General features: G+C 26.3%; 2 protein-coding genes across 3 annotated transcripts; one reads left to right on the top strand and one right to left on the bottom strand.

Moving 5' to 3' along the window:
- Window positions 1-7808: 7808 nt before the first annotated feature.
- Window positions 7809-19104, top strand: LOC114132199 (periodic tryptophan protein 2 homolog). Of its 2 annotated transcripts, none has more exons than XM_027997593.2 (19): window positions 7809-7862; window positions 13615-13727; window positions 13803-13897; window positions 13964-14092; window positions 14181-14298; window positions 14609-14761; window positions 14998-15158; window positions 15228-15450; window positions 15506-15713; window positions 16258-16406; window positions 16461-16608; window positions 16689-16845; window positions 16925-17105; window positions 17685-17832; window positions 17906-18083; window positions 18145-18288; window positions 18356-18430; window positions 18503-18704; window positions 18891-19104. In XM_027997593.2, the coding sequence occupies exons 1-19, from the start codon at window positions 7824-7826 to the stop codon at window positions 19021-19023; spliced, it is 2754 nt and encodes a 917-aa protein (XP_027853394.2). In that variant the 5' UTR covers window positions 7809-7823; the 3' UTR covers window positions 19024-19104. The 2 variants fall into 2 exon arrangements, with proteins under 2 accessions (XP_027853394.2, XP_027853395.2); XM_027997594.2 differs by lacking the exon at window positions 7809-7862 and adding an exon at window positions 13321-13536.
- LOC114132200 (DNA repair protein complementing XP-C cells) lies at window positions 9559-13017 on the bottom strand. The gene is made up of 6 exons (XM_027997595.2): window positions 12868-13017; window positions 11070-12677; window positions 10697-10938; window positions 10380-10605; window positions 10156-10321; window positions 9559-10071 (listed from the first exon to the last, which is right to left on the bottom strand). Exons 2-6 carry the CDS (start codon window positions 12660-12662, stop codon window positions 9740-9742), a joined length of 2559 nt encoding a protein of 852 aa, XP_027853396.2. The 5' UTR covers window positions 12663-12677; window positions 12868-13017; the 3' UTR covers window positions 9559-9739.
- Window positions 19105-20244: the final 1140 nt, after the last annotated feature.

Here is a 20244-nt window from a genome sequence, read left to right as displayed (position 1 = left end):
GTAATATAGACTAACTTAATAGTGACTAACTTGCTCACAGTGGTTTTTTGTATGAAATGATTGATTATTGAATTCACATTTAACACATCTATTACAGAGCACCGTGTACCCCGTTTTAAATGTAAAAACATATAATCACAAACAATTAAATTTTTACCAATGACTAGAGTAGTTGAATGTATATTTTTTTTATAATTTTCTTGTACAATTTCATAAACTATAAATTTAAAAATACTACGCATGGTCAGGGTAATAGAGTACAAGGACTGTCAGTACTATATATGGTATAAAATACCTATCACATGATATAAAGTGTTATAAAAATAACTGATGATTTATTCCCTTCAATATAATTATTACATTTCATAATATACAAAATTAATTTTTAAATCTTCATAAGAAATAAAATTATTCAAGTTAGGTGGTTAATTAAGCTTGTCAGTTACTTCTATTTATGTTACACCTTAGGTACAATTACATAAACTACATTATAATAAGCTGTTCACATTTTATATTGATATATTAATACATCAATCTAAAATAAAAATATCCACATCAATTATAATTGGTCGTAAAAGTTTAATATTAAGTAATAATGAGTAAAAAACGTTGACATGATCGTATAAGATCACCTGTAGTTACCAATTTTTTTATTTGATTTTTCAAATTCTTGGCATACATTTTGAGGTATGGAAAGAACATTTTAGTACTATTTCCGTCCGATCATACCTTAGATACGCGTGGGTGGCCCAAGGACAGATATCTTACAAAGAGGGGGGCAAGAAGAAAAAAGGGAAACTTAGATATAGATAGTACATAATATAATATGCCAAAATAAAATAGGCTCCTTGTGTAAATGACTAAAATAGGTCACGTGTCTAACCTGGCCAAAATGATCACACGATGGTGAACGAATTCAATAAGATAGTGTTCACTCATAGATCTATTTCGGATATAATATGCAATCGGTATTAATGGTTCATGCATGAACGTTGAAGTAAAAGACATACACACAAATGGGATGTTGCATAATTGTGTATCTTAAATCTAAATATGAAGTGTTATTTTACGAATCACTCCTTCTACCCAAAAAATGATCTCAGGCTTAAAAAACACATCAGATTATTATGTTGCATCATAACTAATAATAAATATTTCTCATTATATATAACAGACACTAAATAATACTTCTAAATTCATTTTATTTAGTATGACATATACTTATCACATATGGCTCAAATATTTTACACGGTGACAAAGATCTAGCTGGAAGTGTTAAATATGAAATTATATTTCGAGTTTAAAAGATATCTACTAACTAAAGAAAAAATAATTTTGCAAGAAGTATATTAATATTTTTTATTATTATTATTGTTATTATTATTTAAAAAGAATTAATTTACAATTATATAGTTTTATAGTTTATAACAATTAAGTTTTATAATATTATATAATATTCCAAAGAAATATTAACATTCAGCAGTACTACCTGAATAATATAATATTAACATTTAATTTAAATTTATAAAAACAAAATGATTTTATATTTTATTATTATTTATTGTAATTTTCAACATGATATTTCGATACATTTACATAACCATCCAACAGCTTAGTTCTTCAATAAAGTTCAATAATTTTACACTTGGAACATTTTTTAGTTGTAGACATTCAGGCACACGATTTATTTTATTTTATTTATTTATTTAACCAAGAACAAAAAAAGTATTCATAATAAAATTACACAAAATAAATACATTTTAGTCTACACAGTATAAAACCTATAGTTGTAGTGTAAGTGCTGAGTAGGAGTACAAAAAAAAGGGAGATATAAAAATATGTAATTTAACATTTAGTATACACTAAGCTAACAATAAGTTTTTTCAATCAATATAGATAATACCTCTAAGTATAAAATTATTACGTTTTATGGGTAATATATTTTATTTAGAAAACTAACTAACAGTTAATATTTTGAAGAGAGATCATAAAAATAAAATTATATAAGAAAATTATTCATTTAATTGAAGTTTAAATAGTTTTTAAATTTTGGCACAACTCAACAACATAATTTATTTGCACGAATATACTTACCACCTATAATATATAAATATTTTATTAAAAGTTCACGTTACCCGCAATAAATTGGTCATTCTATAAATTACCCAGGAGTTATATTAAATTAAAACTCCCTAGTAATATAAAAAAAATGTTTAAATAATTATTAATTATCAATATTACATAATAATGTTCAGGCAATGTATAAAATTCCTAGACTTTCTACTTTGCTAATAACAAATACATCCGTATACAAAGTTTAAAGAAAATAGTACCTATAAAATATTAAACTATTATAAATTATAATAATATCATACAGTTGCATAAATAGTAAGATAGAATAAATTTTAATTATTATACAGAGGCATATCATCCCTTTTAAATGTTGCATAATATAACTTTTTACTTAAATATTGCAATAAACTTCAACTTATGGTTGATGTGTGTATTAGAGATTACCAATTTAACTTTCACAAAAATAAGTCAACAATTAGCTGTAAGTAGTCAAATAAATAATAGAAAATAAATATAAATACAAATATCTTGATGGACACATAGTTAGAATTCTATATCAGATGGTTTTGAAGTAAGGACGGGGTGTAGTGTTGTTAGCAGTAATTGACACATATTTTTACGGCAATGTTGTGTATAGCATTAGACTCCGTTGTTTTTCTACACACTTCTAAAGTATATGAAATCTATTATTTTTTAGAAATGAATAAATTCAAACATACACGATGGTAATAAAACTTAACCTACGTTAATATATGAATTCGATGTATGCATTACCACCAAAAGAATAGAGAAACGATTAATAACGTTTGAACAAAAATTGAGAACAATATATGATGCTGAAAAGGGACAATGATTTATGATTATGATCCGTAACCGTGGTCCGCGAGAGACAACAAAAGTACCTATCGTGGATAATAAATCGTATTAAATGACACAGGATTATCATTCACGTGCTGTGAGCGGAGAGAAAGGAGGAACAAGTGCAGCTATATGAAATAATAAGCAAAAACTAGGTAAAATGCCAAAGGAGAGTAACACAGAAAATTTTGGATGAGTGGAATCAAAGAAGGCCTGCAGTATTGATCGGGAGTAATAAGTCTGTACCTAACAGAAATAGATGAACGGAAGTGGCGTTGGCAGCAAATAATCTTAATAATGTAGAAAAAAAATTTCTTTACTTGGTAAACTGAACTATTTTTTGGAAAAAAAGTCACATACCACTTTTAAGTAATTTAATCATACACTCATACTTATATAATTTTATTATTTAGATACATTGATGAGGACACAGGGCCAAGTATATAATATGTGCCTCTGGAACGCTAAAAGTTTTGATCCGGGCTTGTGTTACATTTTCAATTTGTTATTTTAAGTAGGTGGTTTAAACTTAACAGAAAATTTAAAAAAAAATAGATATGATAATAGACACTATAATGTAAGTTGGCAAACTTAATTGTTTTTGTTATTATTATTTATTAAATATTTTTTGTGAATAGGTACCTATTAAAATACCATATTGTTGTATATTTTAATAATTAAGTATTGTTTTGATACATTTTCATTGTGTTGAACTATCTTGGGATCAATTGTTGTTCAGCAAATAATTTATGATTAAATAATAGGATATTGTATACATTTATATTGAATAAACTACAAAGTAGATACTACATAAAATCTCTTTAAATTGCACTAAGGAAAGGTAGTTTATAAATTGTAGTTCCATAATAAAGTTTTATTTTTTATGATGTAAGATTACTTTAATTAGTTTAATTATAATATATTTGTATCATATCTTATAGAAGTATTACTGAATATTAAACTAATCATATTATGTGTGTATCAATAAATGGATATGTGAAATTAAATAATATGATAACTAAAAAATTGAATAGTATCTATACGTATTATTCGTTCAGCTATATTGTAATTATTATTTACTGTAGGTACTGATTTCTAAAATTTATAATTGTAAACTTGCAGTAATTTTATAATATGATTTGTATTGCATTTATTTTATATGAACCTATAGTAGTAGTAAGTTGCAGAGCAGTCAACTTCAAAAATAATTTGTATGTAGGTTCATATATCACATAATAAATAAGTACCTATATTAGTAAATGATAATTCATAATAATTTACTTGTCTAATAATAGAAAAATATGTATGTATATTATCATAGGTACTCCTTTTAATATAGGTAATATACATTTTGTATGTGGGTGCATTGCTAAGTTCAAAAATATTTTATTAATTGGAAGTGATGTGGTTTTAAGTTTTAATTCGTATTCTTATTCTTATTCTTATTTTTTTTTTTATTATTATTCTATTTTAATAATAAACTGAGAAGATTGTATTTTATCTCTTAATGATTTTAAGTGTTTAATTATTTTTTTTTTTTATCTCTTTTAGTCTAAAGACTGTTGAACAAAATATAACGAGAAAAAAGTGCCGTGTAGAAATCGTATACACAAAAGGACGTACGCTTGGCACAAGTGTTGCACACGACGATTATTTTTAATCTGGTAGCTTTATTATTTATTTCTTCACGAAAAATCACGAACCACATTCCGACTAGATTATCAAAACGAAATAATAATAAACCACAATCCTTTTAGTATTTAATTTATCTCATTGATACTATTATAGGTATATACTAAGTACTAACATAACACCTATAATTAATTAATACTTAATAGTGCCACGCGGCACGCAATTATTTTTCTATACATAGTTTAATTGATAAAATCAGTGCACTGAACCGCGACTGGTAAGCGTGGTTACAAACAATGCAGTCACATAAATTTTTTTATTTTCCAAATTATTATTATAATAATATTAGCAATATCAAATTGAATAATTTTTGTAAAGTATACATCACATCATTTGTAATATAATATGTATTATTTTATATAAATAATCAGCTAGGGATGTAGTCAGACGCCGTTTTTTAAGTATAGATAGGTATATAATGTATATAGTAAACACCTTTCATAATATATTTTGTAGTATATTTTAGTAAGATACCTATGCCAATATTACTTATAGTATCGTATGACGCATACATTATTTACTAATTTTAAAAATCTGACCACTGGAATTTCTGACTGGGCTTCAGCATACCTATAAATAGTTCATATAAAAAAATAATGACTGTATTTATTATAATATTCTAAAACTATATGTATATTACAATAATTTTTAATACTATATCTAATTGAATAGTTAAATACTCAAATATTATATATTCATACATATAATGTATGTAATTTTATTTTTAAAGTCATTGAATATCAAACCAGGTACAAATTATCATAATAATATGTCAATAATGTACCTATGTATCATATACAGAGTGATTATCTTAATGATCAACACTTATTTATATCAGTATAAGAATTCAAATTTAAAAATTATCATTTTATGTTTTAGATTATTAAGATGCATGCGATTCGCAATCCAATATAGTTTATAAATCAACAGATCAACTATTATTTTCTCACTATTATGTTTGTTTATAAAACCAATACCAATATTTTATTTTTAATACATTTATTTTTTATTAATTTATAATCTGAACCAGATTACTTTTATAAAATTCTTGATGTACAACTGTATAAGTATAAAATATAGAATGTATAATTTTTTTATTTAAAGTTTATAGATGGCCTATTACGTTGTATGGGTAATATATTTTATTTCTTATTTTATTTTATCTTAGATGGGTTGTATAATAAATAATAATATTTATAAGTAGTTAACTACAGATTTTGTGGTTTATCCCTTGAGTAGATACCATTTTATTATACGACGTTAATCTATATTAAATGATAATAATTAATATTCATTCAAAAATCCATATTTGTATAAAAACATTTTCATAAAAGTATCTACTTCAGCATTCAGATGTGTAATATAACTAATAATAAATAAATATAATTGATTATTGACAACACTCACGACTCACCAAAAAATGCTAGATAAGTTCATTGACATACGATTAAGATTAGATTTAGACTTAGACCTGATTTGCCTTCGTCTCCCTACCAAACATAATAGTTTTTAAATAATTAATGGTAATTTCTTCTGGATATTCATTTTGGCTATATAACTTTTATAAAATAAGTGACAAAGGTGCAAAAATGACATACACTCCTCCCCCCTTATGTACGTCACTGTCCAACACCATTAATTTTAATAAGTGATTTGCTAATTTCTGTATAATTTAAATACAAATATTGATAATATATTAAGAAATTAATTAGAACTATTTTAATTTTAAATATAGACCAAATATTATCGATTAATTTACTATTTATTAACTTTTTTTATATTTATATGTTTCTATTCTATATAATTAATAGTGTATGTTATAATATGAGATAGTCTACATTTAACCTAAGAATCTGATTGAATAAAACTTCAAAAATAAAGGTTTGGTAAAAAAATCTAATATTTATTTTTTAAATTAAGTAATATGTCGGGATTTTTATGTTTTTAAATACTTTTATTTTACTTTTTTTTAAAAGTTTATACATAAATAAATAAATATAATCACAAAAAAAATCTTAAAAATTAATAAAAATGTATGTGACTATTGGCTATCTTTTATCAACTAAAAATAAATAACAGTGTATAATATTTATCTGTAAAATGTGTATAATATTATCGTTATATTCCATAATAATAAATTAATATAATATAGTTATAATAATAAAAATAAATACCTATGATACATTTTTTCCAAGGGGAGAATGTTAAAATACCATACGATTTATATGAGATTAATTAACTTCCCGACTAACTCGATTATATAATAGTCTGATTCATAAGTATTAAAGTATTAATATAATATATAAATATAAAATGATATATGTAATACCTGTGTACCTATCTATGTAAGGTTCAGTTCTAATTATTTATACAGTTTTCTATTTATAGTTTATACAATATACATATATTATAATATAATTAATATATAGTATATGTATTCCTACTTAATAAAATTACTTACAAACAATAATTTTATATAGGTACGACACACGACTAATTATTACATTTGAATTTTGAACATTCGGTTAACTTTAATTGATACATTTTTATTCAATATCTAAGACTTTGTTTACTCGATCTTAATTTTGTTATAATTTTTCCGAGAATTCGCTATATGTTGATGATTGTACTTGTTTCTTAATACTAATGTTATTATAAACATTCGTAAAATTAATTAAGTGCCTTATTATTCAGGTATAAATATAGACAGCGGTCGCATCATTCGTAGTTATACCATGGTTGTATTTTTATACTCTTATACTGCGGTCGTTTATTCATATGCATTCGGTGAACTATGGAAAACTTATTGTTGCAATGCACAGTATAGACGTATATTAACATTCGGCCGAAATGACTGGACGACAGCCGTATATGGGATATCTCTATTACACCGTTCCAGTATTGTTGAGTATGAGTTGCGGGTAACCACGATATTTTTTCCGTTGGTCAGTCCACTCAGTCTTAGTCTCTGTCTCTTAAGAAAACTTTCTCCTCCGATTTCCAACAATGCCCAATTGAATCGTCTTCGTACTATCGTCGTTTGTGAGGTAATTTCTGTACAAGTGGTGCAAGTTAAGGTATTTTACCTAAATATCTACCCGGTATGGACCACAAATGCGTGGTCCAATTGCCCAAGGAAACGTTGAGTATGTTACTGGTTTTCTACGGATTACTTGCTGAAGACGTCAAAGACACATATTATGAAAAATCAGAAGGTCCATTCTAGTCTAGTGAAAAATGTAAGAGAATTTTTATGTAATCCGTAAGTAGATACTTCCATTTTTTTTTTTTTTTTGAGGGGGAGAGGGTTAAGGCTGTACATTTTTATACTTAAACATCTAATTAGGAGTTTACGACACAAATTGCTTTCACTCTATATTACTGTTGCTATAAAGTTTTCTGAAATTTCGGGGGATGGAATTTCGAAAACTTTCACCGCGGCTAGGTACGCGCCTACCTAGTTCATAAGATGCATATCAATCATCTATTATACAAGTCCCTCATAGGAAAATATCCGTTTTTTACCATGGTTATTCAGAATAATATATTGTATTGTGTTTTTATATGATATTATGATACATATTATTATATTAATGTACTGTGACTACACACAGCTAAATTAGGACGTATGTGGTTTCGTCGAATTGCGACAATTAGTTGAATAAAAATCTTTCACTTGACCTACTCTTTTTTAATACCACATTCATCCATCGAGTAGTTACAAAAACATATTTAATCTAAAAAGTTATTAATCATAACTTGAATTTGTTTACTAGGTACTGGTTGTGAATTTGCAATATATTAGGTATATTATTTGTTTCATGTTTAAAAGAATTCCTACAATATAATTTATATATGTACCTATCGTATACTTATTTAATTAATAACAATTTAAAATTTTTACCATGTTTTCAGTTAATACAATTTTGAATGTTAACATCATTAAAAAAATATATATTTAATTAAATAATTTAATTTAATAATAGCATAATCAATCGATAAAATCATTTAATATTTACATTTTACCCAAAATTGCATACTAATTACTAATATACAATCTTTAGTTTAATAGGTAGATACGTAAACAGTGTAAACCAAAAACATAAGCGTAGACAAGGGAGGGATTTGGAGGATTGATCCTCCATGACCTTTTTTAATGCATATAATATTTATATACCTAGGTAATTTTTACATTATACCGATAATAGAAAAAATAATAATCTTATGTTATCGTAAATCGTAAATGTAAATCATTTTATTTAGAATTTGCAGAAGAACTTGTACTTTTTTATCTGAACACTGATGTTCAAACAGTAATTGTGGAGTTAAAAATCAGGCAATCAAAACTAAATTTAATAAATAAACATCCTACGATAGCAATAGGTGCCTTTAGACTATAGTACTATACCTATGATTCTTCAATATTCCTTAATGTACATCAACTAGGTACTTAAAATACTACCGTGTACCTTACCCGGCGTCTACATCAACACCCGACAGAACGTTTTCATGTCTTGAAAGGCTGAAAACATACTTAAAGAATTCAATTGTAGAAGTAAAAATGAATAATTATTTTTCGTTTATTTTTGGTTAGTATAAATTTATGTACTTGTATTTACATTTCAGTCGACTAAATGGATTAACATTATTATCAATTCTACGAGAAATTCCTATTACATCCGAAGAAATTCTTGATAATATGCCACATAAATCTAGGAAAATAGATATTATATTGCAGATTAACAAATTTAGCAAAAAAAATTAGCTAGTTTTTGGGGATATATAATTTATCCCCCCCCCCCAATGAAAATTCCTATCTACGCTATTGACCAAAAATACATATTTTTATTTAAATTATATTTTATAATAATAACCATTGATTAAATAAACAATCAATGTAATAACTACTCTTACTCTTTCAAATTAATAATAGCATTATAAGTAACAAAATACATTTTTTTAATTTTATTACTCAAAATCACAATATAAATACTATTTAACAAAACAACCAAAATACAATTAATAATACTGTTGGAATTAAATATTAATAACTATTGAATCCCACAAAACTACAGAATTCATTGATTAAAATTAAATATACTCGTATACCCAGATTTTATTGTTTGCCATCGATTGTCTTAGATGTAGATTGACCTTCTTTATCACCTCCAAAGTAATTGTATTTGATTTTCAATCGTTCACGAATAAGAAGAGCTCTTACTAACCGTTTCCAATTACCATAAACTCTATCTTCATATCTTTTTTGTTCTCGCTTACGACTTTCCTCTACTTCTTGGTTCCATGCATCTATTAAAGTGTCCTTATATTCTTGACATACTACAAAGCCGTCATTTACTGGATGAGATCCACCTGCGTGAAAATCAAAACCTACAACTGCAGGAGCACAATCAATATCTAATTTTTTTGCTACACGCAGCAACCCAGGCACTAAAATCAAAAATAATAACAAATGTGTTGAATAGTTACAAATAACTACTTATATAGTTAAATTAGTCATATTTTTGTGCATACGTTGAAGATGAACGGTTCCTTTGGGTAACATGCAAGGTTTAAACAAATCAACATTGCCATAACAATTTCTAGGAACTTGACCATTAGTAGCAGTAGGAGGATCATAAGGTTCTGTTTGCCAATAACCAAACAATTCTAATGGTGGAGGATCTGTTCGCACGCCATTCTGTAATTAATAAATTATTAATAAATCAGATTGGTAATATTAGACATAAGTAACTGACCCGATCAAATCTAGGACGGGCTTTAACTTGTTTATATGATTTTTCCCCCATTTTAACTACACGAGCTTCTTTTAGCCAGTTTTCTCTACCATTAAGCTCGTGAACATATTCTCGTAAATAAACTGGTTCATTTCTAACATGTCCAACAATTGGTGGTTCTGGTGGATAAATAGCTTGAAATTTTAATAAGTGTCTTGATAGAGCATACAATGGATGATTTTTATACCTTAAACAAAAAGTTTAATAACAGTAAGCATAATGAACATGAAAAGTTATGCTTGAAGCAAAACTTAAATAAAAATTATTATTAAACTAACTCTGAAACCGTTTTAGGTAATGGTATTTCTTCCAATTGTTTATTTAGTTCTTCATCCTCCTCACGTTCTCTAGCTGACCCTTTAGGAGAGTAAGGTCGTAAAGTAGTCTTCCACCATTTAGGATCCACGCGGATTTTTCGTGTTAGAGTATGAAAATATGGATCATATCGTTTTGTAATATCTTTGATACTATTGTCGTTATACCAAGCCAAAACATAACGCATAGGATGAGATGTACCATTCTATAAAAAATAAAATACTTTTTATTAAATGAAATTAGGTAAAACTCATATGAAATTTGCAACCAAAACATATTTCAATATACATAAAATAGTAAATACTAATGTTATATACAATTTATAATTCAACTAACATATATTTCTTTGATGCAATGAACACGCTGACCAATAACATCCACACAAAACCATTTTTCTTCCATTTCCAGGAATACTTCTACCCAAAAATCATTTTTTACTTTTTTTTTAGCAACTGTTTCATTATTCTGTATTGAATGATCTTCCTCATCAGTAGATAGAACTCGGCGATCAATTTTTTCACTAATTATAGATTTTTTTTTTGTTACTTTTTTTTTGTGGTCAACCGATTTTAATTTTTTTGAGTCAACTTTTTCTGATCTAGACTGTGTTTTATTTGACATTTTATTAAAATACTCAGATTTAGCACTTTCTTTGCGTTTTATAAAAATATCATCTTCTTTATCACTTGAAGAATTATTTTCATGCTTAATTTTATTCGTTTTGGGTTTTTTTTTTTCATTATCCATTTTATTATTTTTAATTTCAAGTTCATTTTTAGTATTTTTAGATTTATTTGATTTTTTATTGAAATATTCTGATTTTGATGAAGTTTTCTTTTTATTATCTACATTTGATTTACTAGTAGATGGTTTCATAGGATCATCCTCTACTATAGGACCCAACAATTGTTCAGAGCTTGGTTTGATTGAGACAACGTTTAAATTAATCACTAACCGTACATTTAATCCTAATGATCTTAAAATAGAAATAAACATTGCAATAAGTTCATATCTTGTTTTAGCCACACATTTTGAAAATCGGTCAATTAAAGATAACACATTTATTTCACATAATGGATCAGTTTTTGAAGTTAATTTTATTGTTTTAGAAAACCATTTTATATAATTTTCTAAATAATTCAAATCACACTGCTTTGGTGGATATGCATTTTTAGAAGGTACTAAAGATAATGCAGAACCCATAACCTCTGGTGAATTAAGAATATTGTTCAAATGATTACCATAAGAGATCCATAACAATAGATTTACTTTATGAATTAAAACTTGAGTATCTTTACATATTGTATTCATACGTCTCCTAAGAATATTTTGCATATCTTGACCTTTTTTACATTTCATATCATTTGGAAGTTTAACAGTGATTTCAACCATTTCAGGAATAGTATAGTCATCGTCACGTTTCTTTTCTTCTTTTACAGTATCATCAACATCATTTAACACTATTCCTAAATTAACTCCTTCTCCGACAGATAAGATTTTGGCAACATCCATATTATCATAAAGACTATTATCCACCAAAGTGTCAACAGTCTTAGATTTAACACTACTATTGGAAAGTTCTGTTGTATCTTGAGGTTTTGAAAGAGTGCTGAAATCAAAATTTGTTTGACATACATTATCATCAACTTCACTTTCGGTATCAGACTGTTCCAATGATTTAATATTGGGTTTGTTACAATTTTGACCATCATTATCGCTATCTGATTCTGATAAATTTAAAGTACAAGAATTTTTTATGAAAGATTTATTAGTTTCAACCACTTCATCATCAGAACTGTTATCTTCAGTTGATGAATCAATAACAGAAACTTCTAGTCGATGACCACGTTTACGTTTGATTGGGGGTTCACGAGAATTATTTTCAACAGTTTCTTTTGACTTACACGTACGTTTTGATCTGCGTAACATGATAACAGTTTGGATCTATAAATAACAATATAAATTAAGATAGTTTCGTTGAAAACAATTTAAGAAACAGAGTATTTTTTATGAGGTATTAAAATATAAAAATTAGCTCTTTTTTCAATATATTTTTACTATTATTTTTAAATTTTAACTTGTCTTTATTATAATTTTACAAAACATTACATTTTATAATACTTTTAAAAATTACCTTGTTTAAAAAAAAAAAAAAAATCAAACAAAAATACAACGATTATTACATGTTTTAAATGAGAATTTTAAAAATAAATCAAAAATTCAAAAACTAAGATACTATAAATAATTGTTCTGTGATGGATATGGAGTTAGATAATATTATGCAACATTATCATAAACAATGCAAAGCGGTTTGGTTCGCCAGAATGCGCTTCAGTATATCGTTATAACATAACTTTTTATATTAATCTTAAAAAAAAATACTGGCTGAACTCATGTATTATTTTTATGATTAAATAGTCTTAAATATATTTAATGTATTCCCAAGAGTCTAATAATTTACATGTTACAACATTGAACATTAAGTGATGTACCTACATAATTGTTTAAAAAAAATATGGCCTTAGAAGATAATGTTTAGTGATTACCGATTCACTGATAACTGTTATGACAAGACTGATAACACCTTTAGATCCACGTGCTTACAACTCGCCGCTTCCCACTAATAATTGTCACTGTGAAATGTGAATATTATGATTTATGATAGCCAATAGCCATACCATAATAAATAAATAATAATCTATTCTGTGGCCATTCTTTTATAGTTATTGTTAATAGTTGTCTAACGAAATTTAGATTCATTATTTTGTTTATCGTGCCGTGTATAATGAGATTCAATTACAAGGTACAACTTGTTAAAGCAGTCCAATATTATAGTATAATATTCTTTTAAAACTTTTTTAATTATTTTTTTTTAATTTAGTTTTCAAACGTTCTTGGAACAGTTTACCGTGAAGGAAATTTGACATTTACACCTGATGGAAATTCTGTCATCAGTCCAGTGGGAAATCGGATATCAAAATTTGATCTGAAGAAGTATAAACTTTCATAATCCTCTAATTGTATTTCTTAGAATAACATGTAATTTGTATCTTGTTTTACTTGTTTTAGTAATACATCATTTACACTACCAGTGGAGAGCTCACACAATTATGAACAAATAGCTCTGTCACCAGATGGTAATCTTTTGTTTGCTGTAAACGAAGGTATTGAAAATATCTTTAAAAACCTAAAAAAATTACTTATACTTTGATTTTATTAACTGTTTCTAGTTGGAGAAGCAGATTTAATCAGCTTAGTAAGCAATAGAGTGATTCACAAGTATCGTTTCAATGAACGAGTGCTTCACCTAAGATTTAGTCCAGATGGAAAACATATAGCTGCTTGTAAACTCAACAAAAGTAAGTTATCTATTTTATATAAGTGAATATATTTACTTAAAACATTTATATGTGTAAAGTTCAAAGTGTAATGTTAATCTGTTTTCAGTTTTTATATTACAAACACCTGGTCATTTTATTGGACAGTTCAATCAATTTGCATTGGAACGAGTTTTCAGTGATATTCTTGGAGATACTACATATGTTGCATGGACTGACGATTCAAGGTATATCAAACATAAATTTTTATTTATTTGGTATTAAAGACTACAAATATATTATTTAGTATTTATTTGTCATTTAATCTTTAATATTTCTGCATAATATTGATTATTCTAGCAATAATCATAACAAAATTGTTGAATTCAAAAAATTTCATCTCACATCTTTATTTATAAAATTTACTATGTTTGCTTGAAGAATTTGGTAAAAGTTTGCTGTTCTAATAAGAACCTACTTTAATGTGACCATAATGCTACTTATTCTGTATACTTATAACAGTTATAAAACTTTAAAATATTCTCTTCATTTTTTCAGTATTTTGGCAGTGGGCAGTAAAGATGCTACTGTAAGGCTCTATACAATAGGAAATTACTCAAATTTTCGACCATATTCATTAACTGGACATCCGGATACTATTGTTGGAATATTCTTTGAAGAAAATTCACTGGATTTAATGGTTGTCGCCCGGTATGTTATATGAAATAAATTTTAAGTTATTTCCAGGACCGGCTCAAGTGTTTAAACACACCTAGGCAAACTTGAGTTTTGCTGCCCCTTACATACTACATCATACATTTTTTTTTTTATCTATAATACAAAAATATTAAATGCCGCCCTAGCGTGTGGGCCTATGTCGCCTACCCTTGAGCCAGGCCTGGTTATTTCATCCAATATGCTAATTCTTTAAATAATTTTTATTACAGAAATGGTCATTTATCTGTTTGGCAATGTTCACTATCTTTAAATCAACTGACTTCTGTTGAATCAACCAATAATAAACGATTAAAATTAAATGATGATGAAGAAGATGAAATTGACTTATCAAAAGGAGAAGACAGAGAACGTTATATTACTAAAAAAGAAGGTACCTTATAATAAAATGTAAAATATTTATTTATTTTTCAATTATTTTATATTTTTGGTATTATTTCAGAAGAATACAATAAAAAACAAAAACTTTTAGATAGTAAAAAGTTCTTAAGTTATCATAAATTGTCAACACATTATCTTAATGATTATATAAAAGATGAACATAACAATTTAAAAATGACTACTGCTGATTATCATAAAAAGGTCAAAATTCTTGTAACTGGCTTTTCAAATGGATCATTTTTAATTTTTGAGACTGTTGGGAAAACACTTATTCACTCTTTAAAGTTTGTCTAACTTCAATTTTATCTTTTAATATTATTAATTGATTTATTTTGTCAGTATTTCAGATACCAGTATCAGTACAATAGTGTTGAATAATGCTGGTGATTGGATTGCAATTGGCTGTAAAGGACATGGCCAATTATTAGTTTGGGAATGGCAAAGTGAAACATATGTTATGAAACAACAGGCTCATGGGTCTGAAGTATCTTGTTTAACATATTCAGCTGACTCTGTATATATTGCCACTGGTGGCGAAGATGGAAAAGTAATTTATTGATGAAATTACCTGTTATAAAATAAGAAAACAACTTACAGATATCTCATCCGCCTCAGTTATCCATTTTATGTTTCTCTCAGATACTTTAATTTTAGTCATTTAAGTTTTTATTTGTATAGTGAAATACAAATTATAATATTAATATTAATATTGCTTAAGTTATTTAAAATTAAATTAGATACAGACTTTAAAGTCTTATAATAAGTATACTAATACAAGACAATATAATTTAAATAATTAAATTTTAAATATTATAATAGTGATAGTTAAAGTACTATCATATTAATAATTATAATCAAATATAATACAAAAAACGATAAAAAGTATAATTTGTATAGAGATATGGCATACTTTCATACTAACTATTTTCATTGTCTTCTTTTTACATATTATATGTTATTATTTTCTATTTATTAATATTATTAGAGTATAATGCATGTATATAAAACATTAATATTTTATAACTGTAACCAAAACAATAATTATGTGCATTGTATTCTCTAAAAATTCACATAATATATTTTATTCTTAGGTGAAATTATGGAATAACCAATCAGGATTTTGCTTTGTTACATTCTTAGAGCATACAAGTACTGTTACTGGTGTAGCATTTGCTCCCAACAAAAAATTTATCGTATCTGCATCTCTAGATGGTACAGTTCGTGCTTTTGATCTTACTAGGTAAGAAATATTCACCAATAATTTTATTCTATTACTATACATTTTTTTTTTTAGATACCGTAACTTCAAAACATTTGTGTCTCCTCGACCCGTACAATTTAGTTGTGTATCTATTGATTCTACTGGAGAGTTTATAGCTGCTGGTGGACAAGATGTTTTTGAAGCATACTTGTGGTCCATGAAAATTGGAAAACTTTTAGAAGTATTCACTATTTATATTTAAAATACTGAAAACTAAATATTTGACAACGAGCAATTTAATATTTATCAGTATTATTTTAGGTTTTATCAGGACACGAAGGACCAATAGTAAGCTTAGCATTTAGTCCCATAATTTCGAGTACTACACTAGTAACTACTAGTTGGGATAAAACATTACGTATTTGGAATGCTGTAGAAACTGCGTCTGATCATGAAACTATACAACTCTTTGCTGATGGTGATTATCACTGATAAATATATTAATCAGGATGTTGTATAAAATGGATATTTATAGATCAATTGTTTATATTACTTAGGTTTATGTGTTGCATTTCGTCCTGATGGAAAAGAAGTAGTGGTTGCTACATTGGATGGTCAATTATTATTTTTTGATGTGCGTACTTCAACTCAAGTTGCGAGCATTGAGGGCAGAAACGATCTTGGAAGTGGTCGAAAAGATACAGATCTCATCACAGCTAAAAAAAATCTTCAATCAAAGTAAAAAAAATTTCCCTTCTACAATTTATTATTGTTCAATATTAGCTACCTAGGTTATATAGGTATGCAGTGGATCATACCATAGTATTCATTTTTATTTTGTATTTTTAAAGTTATCCAAAAGTTTTCATCAAAATGTATTGATTATAATTATTATTAGAGTTGGTATAATAATATAATTGTATTTATCAAGCAATGAAATGAATTTATAATATATATAGTAAATACTCAGGAAGATAACAGAAAAACAATGTATAATAAATAAAAAATTTCCTGGACCCCCCCCCCCCCTTGAATAAATCCTGGTTGCGACACTGTAGGTGTGTGCAGAATTTGTCTGATTACTACCAAATAGTTTACTTGAAATCCATTTCCTATCATTGTATAACAAAAATTAATTTAGGAGGTGCTAAAAATATGTAACTCTCTTAATCACAAAACCTAATTTATATTTTATGTAAAAAGCATTAAATCTTTCCAAGAACATTCTAAAATTAAATTCTGTACATACCTATACTTTAAATACTTTATATTTTTAACTTTTTATGTATCAAAATAAGTGAGTTAATTTTTCTTTAGGGCATTTAAATCGGTTTGTTATTCAGCTGATGGACAATTTGTTATTGCTGGAGGCCAATCCAAAAATGTTTGTATTTATAATGTTGCTGAAGGTATTTTATTGAAAAAATTTGAAATTACACAAAACCAATCGTTTGATGCAGTACTTGTGAGTAACTTAAATTAAAAATAATCAATTTTATTAGATTATATTGATATATTATGTATATTATAATTATTAGGATGTTGTAAACCGACGTAAAATGACAGAATTTGGAAATATAGATCTCATTGAAGAACGTGAAACAAGAGAAGGGGGAAATGTTAAATTAAAATTACCTGGAGTGCATAAAGGTGATTTGGCAGCAAGAACATTTAAACCAGAAGTTAATGTTTTTGACGTCAAATTTTCTCCAACTGGTAATAATTAATAAAGATTTTATTTTATTTTTAAGATGTTTCTAATATCTCTTTTAATTAGGTTTATCATGGTCAGCTGCTACTACAGAAGGTGTTTTGGTATATTCACTTAATAATGGATTCATATTTGATCCATTCCTTTTGGAACTAGGAATAACCACAAAGACAACTAGAGATACTTTGCTTAAAAAAGAGTATGCATCAGGTGAGTGTATATATTAAGTGTATATATTTTTACTATTGATTTTTAAATATTTTTTAATATTTTGCAGCATTAATGATGGCATTACGTCTTAATGAATCAAACCTTATTACTGAAATATTAGAATCTATACCAACAAAAGATAGTAAGTACTCAAGTTTCTGAATATTGAAAAATGAGATGATATTAATATACATATATATGTATTTTATTATAGTTGAACTGACTGTAATTTCTTTGCCAAAAATGTATATTGAAAAAATTACAAAACATATAGCAATACTCTTAGGATCTACAATTCACATAGAATTTTATGTGCAGTGGATTATGTTCCTGCTAAACTCACATCAACCTCACCAAACCATAATTTTAACTCTTTATAAAAATTTATCTAAAAAATTTATGGATCTATCTAAGGTGTAAGTATTTATTTTATTATGACAAATGATACCATGTACTCATGTTGTTATAAGAATAAAACAGAGTAACTAACTATGATCTGTTTTTATTTAAGTAAATATAATATTTATTTTGTAGTTATAATTATGATTTATGAATAATTATTTAGAAGAATATAAATAATTCAATATTTTATCATTTTACAGTTGTGATTACAACAAATATACACTAGCGGTTATAAAGAGGTTGGCTAATTTACAAACAAATGAAGTGAAAGAAGAAGTAAAAACAGAAAATGAACCCATGGAAATTGATGAAAACCAAGTTATTTCTATTTAATATTTATTTATTAATGATGTTACTAAACAATCTTTATACTCAAACTAATGTTAATAAATATTACTATTTCTAAATATTTAATTTTACAAGTTTGAAATTATTGTGATTATTTATACAAATTCCTGTATAGTAATTCATAACAATAGTCTTAAATTATTTTTGTATTTTGTTTATTCAATCAAATAAAAATATTTGGTTTAAGTAGGTTGGATACCCCTGATCCAGTCAAATTAAAATATTGCTATAAAAAAGCTAATATTTATCTGATGTCTATCATTGAATAAATATTTTTAAATCAATAGTGTAGAAATTTAAGAAATAAAAAATTAAAATTTTTTTTTTAGAAATTTTTTTTTTTTGACAGGTATGTGAGAATAAGGAATTAGAAGGTATCTACACTTCCAAAAATAACATAAAATGGAAACTCGCTCTGCTATATTGTAGGTTGATTTTGAACATAGAACGTGTATAATTGGTAGAGGTATAGGTGTCTCATCATTTCAGTGTAATGATGGATGAGTTAAATTTAAATTCAATGATACATCAATGATCAATTGCAAATAAAAACCGATAATAATTACAATTAACTACCAAAAACCACGTGTTAACTAATGTGCTCTAAGTTTATGGTGGAGCTTTTTTACTCCACTTCTAACGTCAGACATAAACCTTAACATTCATCCAGCCATTCCAGCCAGAGTCCAAAATCATTCTTATTATATTATGTTAGGTACTATTTACTATTTATCAATAATATAAAATATAGATACATTCCCAATTTCTTAGAGTCAGCAAGTCTTTAGAATCTTTTTTTTTTATAATTTTATGGGATTCCTATTATCCTATTTTCCTGTAATACCTATAATATAAGTTATGTAAATGTAATTAATATACAATTCTTTTTACTTATAAACCATTGAAATGTTTACCTACCTCAATGGCAATTATAAAAGAAGGGCACTCCAACTTGGAATTTGATTTTGTATTTTTTAAATTATATGTGTATACCAAGAGTGGTAAACTTTTTTTGACCTGTTTTTTTAGGATGTTACGATCGATCAAAAAAAAAAAAGTCGTTAATAATCGTAGAGATCGATTGGTGTATAATATTATATAAGTACGTATATACAAATGTTATAAGGTCGGGAAGGATTGGATTTATATTCGCCCCCCCTCCCATGAGGCTTGAACATCATGTTTAACCGCCACTGACCTATCTAT

Source organism: Aphis gossypii, chromosome 3, assembly GCF_020184175.1.
Source record: "Aphis gossypii isolate Hap1 chromosome 3, ASM2018417v2, whole genome shotgun sequence".
Classification (NCBI taxonomy): domain Eukaryota; kingdom Metazoa; phylum Arthropoda; class Insecta; order Hemiptera; family Aphididae; genus Aphis; species Aphis gossypii.
Note: the sequence above shows the minus strand (reverse complement) of the source record. Positions and strands in the feature narration are given on the sequence as shown.